Raw genomic sequence first — 7,103 nt, forward strand, 5'->3', positions numbered from 1 at the left:
ATAAAATAATTGAAAAACCATAAAAAAAAAAAAAAAAAGAAAAGCTAAACAATCAGAATATTTATTTGTAAAAATGTAATATATTCTCTCTTCTGTCTGGAAGTAAAGCATCAATATTTTGTTTAATTTTTTTTATCGCCATGTCAGCAGAAAGTCTGTCATCAGGGCAAAGACAATAAATTTGAAGCTTCAGTAATAAATGTTTAAAAGCTTGAATCTAGTAACAGACTGATAAAATGGCTGACTTTTTGGCAATGAGATGATCAGAAATGGATCAGAACACCACACGTTTTAGCTCAAAATAAAAACTATCACATCAGCAATTCTCTGAATTGCATTTATAATCATTAGATTGCATTATAATCGGATTATCAGCCATGTTCTCTAGTCACCGTTCTCTAGACAGAAACTGACTGAATTTAACAACTGATATCCACATTTTTAAAGACTTTTTTTTTTTTTAGCAATGACACATTAAATAGTAGTAAACAGTGACAGTAAAGACCTTTTAATGTTACAAAAGACTTCCATTTCAAATAAATGCTGTTTTTAAATAATCCTAAATTAAAAAAAAAAAAAAAGGTTCCACAAAAAAATTGAGCAGTACAACTTTTTAACACTGATAAAAAATGATTCCTGAGCACCAAGTGAGAGCAGAATAATTTCTGATCATGTGACACTGCAAAACTAAATTTCAGAAGCCATTACAGTTTTAAATGATAGAAATAAAGTAATTGATTTCCGTTTTTAATATTAAAAAATAAACAACTTCACAATATTAATGTTTTTATTGCATTCAACAAAGTAAATGCAGCTTTGTTGAGAAGGAGACTTTAAAAACATGTTAAAAAAATGAACCAATCCAACTTTTGAACAGTAGTGCATCACTCTAATGTAGTCATTTTAAGACACTGGTGCTATACTTACTTGGTCTCTGCTGCTGTTGAAGCTGTTGCTGCATGACTGCTAACTGCATGTGTGTTCCTGCAGCTCTAGGGGCCATGAGAGGATGCCCTGCAGGACCAAGGGGATACAGAGGCTGCCCTAAGAGGGCTGGGGGCAAACCCTGAAGCTGAGACAGGTCTACAGCCTGAGGGAACATGCCTGTTCATGCACAGAAAGAACTTCACTATTCACCGTTTTTAGTTAACAACAGGAACATGTCTGGAACAGGTATGAATAAAGAGAAATCAAAGTCTGAAACCAACCAGTTTGTAATAATGTGGGTCCGAGCTGTTGAGGCTGGATGCCCTGAGCCAGCATCCTCTGCATCACACTGGGATGAAGCTGGGGTGGAGGTCTGACCAAAGGGACATGGGGAAGCAAAGGAACTGGATACATCTGGGGCCTGGGGAAGGGAGAAGAGGGCCCTGGTGACAGCATGGTGGGAGTGTGGTGGCCAATTGTTGAAGGAGGCCTAGGTTGGTCTGGGTCTTTACTATGACGATTCTGAGTAGGAACGGGGGTGGAGCATGCCTTTACCCCACCAGTCTGAGGACCACTTGTGTCCACATCTTCCAGAAAGGAACTGGGTGATGGAGGCCCATCTACAAATGAAAAAGGTAATTGCTTTAGGAAATAGGAAAAAAGAAAAAGAGCTACTGTTTATTCACCCTGCTCTGATCTCTTGGTGCATGTGCATTGCTTCATACCCTCCTGTGAGTTATGAGAGTTCACGGTCTCCTCTTTACTTCCTGGTCTACTCCCAGGATCATCTCGACTTTTCTCTTTTGACTCGTACATTTTTTTGATCACAGAAGTGGGAGTGAAAGATGGAGACAGCTGCAGCAAGGGGGGGAAAAAAGGTTGTTTAAACCAAATACCAAGTAATTTGTTCGTTGGCATTTTCATTCTATAGAAGGACATTTAAGTTAATTCAAAACATTAAAATGGCTCTGTAATGCTGTAAGTTGATAAATACATCAGATGTATGATCAAATGCCTCCATGGCAGTTAAATTAAATGCGATAGATTTGGCTTACCACACTTGTTACTGTATTGCCAGGTGATGTCCGTCCAGGCAGGTGAGGCCCAGGTGAACGGTTCATCCTGGTTTGTCTACAAAACAGGAGATAGATGCAAATAAATCAATGCGTCACTGTACACATCAACCCCTTCCATTCATTAGGTTACTCTTTTGGATATAGCAACTGTTCATTTTATGAATAAAAGCATAAAAGTTTCAAATCTGGTTAAATTTCACCTTTTCAATTTACAGCTCTTAAATGTACAAAAATCAGGAGAGTCCAATTCAAGATGAGTAACTAAGTACTAAAAGATAACTCGGTGATTCAAGAGGCTGAAACCATTAGCAAGGCTTGCTTTAGGCCAACCTGCCTATTGTGTCTGATAATCAATATTACCTGTTACGAAATGCCTTATCGGGAGCCTGTTTGTTGTAGCCTTGTTGGTACTGTGGGTGATTAAGAACTGCCAGTTCCTGCTGAAACAAAGCTTCCAGACTGGCCTGGTCCACTCCCATTGGCAAAGCTCTCATCTAAGAATAAGGAATCCATCTCGGATTAACAAAATGCAAAACCAAGTACATACTCCAGTATATATTATCCTAATTGCATGTTAACAGCCTTTACACAAACAGAATATTTAGATTCTCAGAACCACTGATAAATATTGTTAAATGTATTTTTAAAATGTCATGAAGAGTTGATATTTTAATATTGGTATTTAAATTGGAAGGAATTTTAATATTTAGATATTAATGTTTGTATATTTAATAAATATATATTTTAAAACCAAACACAATTTATCACATGTAGACTTCTTGAAATGTAACAAGCATACATTAAAAAAAAAAAAAGAAAAAAAAAACCTTGCCATAGTATTTGAGTTTTACCTGTGGTGTATTCCTGGCCCGATGCAAGTCTGGAATTTGATCTAACACAGTTTGTGGGCCAGCAGGGAACCCTGAGATTCAACAAAAGATGGGTGAGGAACGTGGCATGAACAAATGACATTCATGTTGCACATTTAACATGCCTCTCAGTTTAAAATCAGTTACATTTAGGCTAACTCATTTTACCTGTTGCAGGTGGCATGCCTGGGAAAAAGTCCTGTCTCTGTGGGAAGAGTGGGGGTGAAGCGCGGTGGTGTACGAAGCCAGGCACAGGGCCATGAGGGGCAACCAATAATTCCTAAAGCACAAGATCTTATATTCCTTGTCAACTCAACACCATTAACTTAACTAGAACAGTGCTATAATACAATAAGAATAAGATGTGAGCTTCAGCTACAAGGTTACTAAAGCAGTCTCAACACTGCAGGATAGATATAATTTACTACAGTAAATTACTGGTGCCTCAGTTATTCAAAAAGACAGTGATTTGTGTGCATGAACTTATGTTTAGGCATTTCTGACAAAAGTTTGCACCATTTCTTACAGTGATTTCACATTACTGAGTTTCCTAATGTCCTGTCGAGTATAAATTAGTTAAAATAACTTGTTTAGAACAAATAGAATGTCTTCGACTTTGTCAGATCACCTGAAAGATGTTTTTCTGCTGAGAGGCAGGTACCTGTGCCTCCGATAAGGGCACAAGAGCAGGATCCACTGACTGCTGCTGTAACTGAACACAAAAACAGGGAAAAGTGATAATGTTAAGAGAGTTGGAGTATGAACCAAACAAAAACAGATCGTATACAGCGCATGCCATTTGGTTGATAAAGTTTTGTTAGCTGAAGTCAGAAACACTGATGGGACCTACATCATACCAGTGACGGCTTGAGCAAAAATGGTTAAAAACCAAGTATGTTACAAAAGATTCCTGGAGTCAGAACGGGATATACCAAAGCAATGCATGCAAAAGTTCACTGACAATTCAGCCACAACTGCTAAATACAAATTTATGCCCATCACTAGTCAAAATAAACACTCATTTACTAGCCCAGACAAACTAGCAAGTAAACAGCACTGGCTTGTGTTGCATGCAAAGGCGGGTAATATTTGAGCACAACAAGCTGGTCAACCAATACATCAATCTCACACATGCAGCTTTACCTGAGGCTGGACAGCATGCTGCAAGCTCTAACAAAACCATGCAAACATAACCGATGGCAGCACACTTACATTACCCCCGCTGGCTTTGGGGTGGGTGGGCAGGGTTCCACTTGCCTTCATGGAGCTCACTAACTTATTAAATGCAGACATGTCAGGGTCTCGCGGTCGTGACGCAGCCCCAGTTCCTTCTGTCAGAGCCTTTTCCAGATGCTCCACCATGAAGGGAGTTCCCCCACCTCCACTGGGCTGCTTTTGAGGTAATGACGGAGCTGGTTCAGGCTGCACCTTCAGTCCCTTCAAACCCACCTCCACTTCTTCCAAAGACAGCACCACCCCCGAGTTTGCTATAAGAGGGCAGACAGAAAGGCATTTCAATTCTTCTTTTTTTTTTTTATATAATGGGCAATTTGACATCTGTGGCCTGCTGTCTATAGATTAAGTTGTATACATTATTAAAAAATAAATAAATAAATAAATAAAATTAAAAAAAAACACCACCGCAAACCTCATTAGGCAATATTTCAATAAAAATATACAAGATGCTACTCACTGCTCTCCTTTAGGTGAGCCTTGTTGACATTCAAGCTGGACAATAGCGGTTTCAGGTCAATGTTGGCTTTATGCAGCAGCTCCAGAATGTCCACCTTCTCTTTGCGTTCCACTGAAGAGATGGGGGTGAAGTACAAAGACGTACCCTGATTTAGAGATCCAGTATGAGGTTCCAGACCTGACATACACACAAAATTATATTGTGTGCCATTTTGGCATATACATATAGTATGCGCTGATGCATCAGCCACTATATATATACACGTACATCAAAATGGCACACAATATAAGTCTGTGTGTATGTCAGGGTTATATATGAACATATACATATATACATATATATATATATATATTTTTTTTTTTATTATTTTTTTTTTTTACATATTACACATTTACATTCACTTTTCCATCAGAGGTAGGTAGCATTTACACTACCATTCAAAAGGGTCAGTAAGTTTTATTTTATATTTTGAGAATATAGCTTTTTTGTTTTTTACTTTGAGCATAGGAGACTTTAGAACGGTAACGTATACATAGGAAACGTATATAGGAAATAGCATGTATATATAGGAAACAGACAAGGATAAACAGTTAAATAAATGCAGCAATTCCTTCAGCCACAGGGATGGGAACTTTTATTATCTATGCAAAATGCAGTTTCTTGGCTGGGAAGAAATATTTATGGTAAATTGTCAGTACATCTAAAACTTACACCTTTTTCTGACTAGGTAAAACGGTCTTAAAAAAATATATGTATATTAAATAATAAAAAATACGTAATATTAAATAGCTTTTGCAGCTCTTTGTTGGGGTGTAAATGAATCGATTTAAAGGGTCATGAAACCCCATACTACTTTTTCTGAGATTTCTGAGGTGTTGGTGTTGCACATCATAGAAGACAATGTTAGCATCCATCCATTAATTTTAATTGTTGGAGAAAACTGGTTAATTTTCATCTTCCGGGTTTAAAATCTACATCGTGTTGATGTCACAATTTGTGACGTGGCAAAGGACTATAGTACATTGATGACGCGTCAGTCTATTAAATTGATGAGACTGCGTGTTCTTATCCAATGAGAAGACACATCGCTTAATTATTCACAACAGCATGTGTTGATTTGCTATGACAGACACTTCAGATTGTGAGATCGCGTACATTAACAGAAGTGTTCATGGATTGAAGGAGAGTGTTTGTTTTTGCTTTGTAATAAGATTTCAGCACAAACGTGATTCATTCACTTAATGTGTAACCGTTTTTACAGCTCCTTGACAATTTCTCAAAAGCCTTATATAAACGTAGTAGAATAAGCCTTAAAAGTTATCAGAGGTGCAACAGTGCGTTCATATATACGTTTTCGATGCAGAGTGCAAATGTGTTTTTAACTCAATGGAAGCGAAAATAAACTGTCTGAAACCAAAGTTGTCGGTGTTGTCTGCCTCCCCTCTTCCCCCTCCACTCCACAGCGCACCATGCCCACTTTTTTAGCATTTTTTAAAACTGGTGAGAACTAACCAGTGCTGAAAAAGGGGGTTTCATGACCCTTTAACAATAAAATTAAAAAGCTACGCTGATGAGTTCAAATATGAAAAACAAGAATAACAGTAACAGACTCTAGTTTTTAATTTAAATTTGCAAGTTTGTGTATGCCTATTTCAAAGCTACGTGGGCAACCTTGAAACCAAACACCAAACCAGGTGAATAGACTGGAATAGGAAAGGGTAACCTGCTAGTCTCTCCAGCTCCTCATGCGGTGTGGAACGTAGACTGCTGGAGCGGCTGCCAGAGGGACTTCTGTTACTGGAGAACCAGCGGCTGAAACGACTAGCCATGACCGGACCCTCAGCAAGAACATCTTCAATCATCTGGAAGGAAAGAGAGAGGAACCCTGGTTTAAACCGTTATAACACAGAAGCAGGAAACAGCCATGGGGAGTGGATGACACTTACGTGAAGAGTGTCTGCAGACTGCTTAGCACCGTAGGGTGAAAAGTGGGCATTTTGGAGAATAGTTTAATTTACAAGATCCCCACATATTTCTTAAAACTACATTAAAATTTGGCACAACGTAGATGTACATAACCCCCCCTCCCCAATCAATCCTCATCCCCAGTTTCAACAGCATCAATATAATCTTTACAAATCAGATGGGCATAAATTTGCATTCCGTTGAGCTTTCTGTATAACAATTCAAAAACAACAAATAGCTTGACGTCACAACTGCAAAACCAACAATGTCATATCATATTTAGAACACCAGACATGAGCAGCAACATATGAACCTCAAACAGGCTTGCTGAACTATTCTGCAATAACCAACACATAACTACCTCTAGTGTTACATTCACTTAGTAGGTACATGCATCCAGAGACAATCGATTCATTAGAGAAACGTTTTAGGAGGCATCAGTAGTGCTGCAATACAAATCGGTACAGAAAATGACAACTACTAAAGAGGTACAAACGTAAAAGGAGCACAGCAAACGTACAGAGCGGAGTAAAAAAATATATTAAAAAAAAAAAAACCTTAGGTGTGAAATAT

At 38.2% G+C, this 7,103-nt stretch overlaps 1 protein-coding gene across 1 annotated transcript in view; it reads right to left on the reverse strand.

The window, feature by feature from the left end:
* The window catches only part of LOC107673519 (eukaryotic translation initiation factor 4E transporter-like), a 16,980-nt gene that overhangs the window by 1,255 nt on the left and 8,622 nt on the right, over positions 1-7,103 (reverse strand). The window contains exons 9-18 of the mRNA XM_016467130.1: positions 4,566-4,742; positions 4,085-4,359; positions 3,501-3,584; positions 3,041-3,152; positions 2,855-2,925; positions 2,364-2,497; positions 1,983-2,058; positions 1,653-1,782; positions 1,209-1,547; positions 928-1,104 (exon numbers count right to left, since the gene is read on the reverse strand). Of these exons, the coding sequence (XP_016322616.1) occupies positions 928-1,104; positions 1,209-1,547; positions 1,653-1,782; positions 1,983-2,058; positions 2,364-2,497; positions 2,855-2,925; positions 3,041-3,152; positions 3,501-3,584; positions 4,085-4,359; positions 4,566-4,742 (1,575 nt within the window). The remainder of the gene's footprint in view (positions 1-927; positions 1,105-1,208; positions 1,548-1,652; positions 1,783-1,982; positions 2,059-2,363; positions 2,498-2,854; positions 2,926-3,040; positions 3,153-3,500; positions 3,585-4,084; positions 4,360-4,565; positions 4,743-7,103) is intronic.

The sequence above is a fragment of the Sinocyclocheilus anshuiensis genome, unplaced genomic scaffold (genome assembly GCF_001515605.1).
Source record: "Sinocyclocheilus anshuiensis isolate Anshui unplaced genomic scaffold, SAMN03320099.WGS_v1.1 scaffold44, whole genome shotgun sequence".
Taxonomy (NCBI): domain Eukaryota; kingdom Metazoa; phylum Chordata; class Actinopteri; order Cypriniformes; family Cyprinidae; genus Sinocyclocheilus; species Sinocyclocheilus anshuiensis.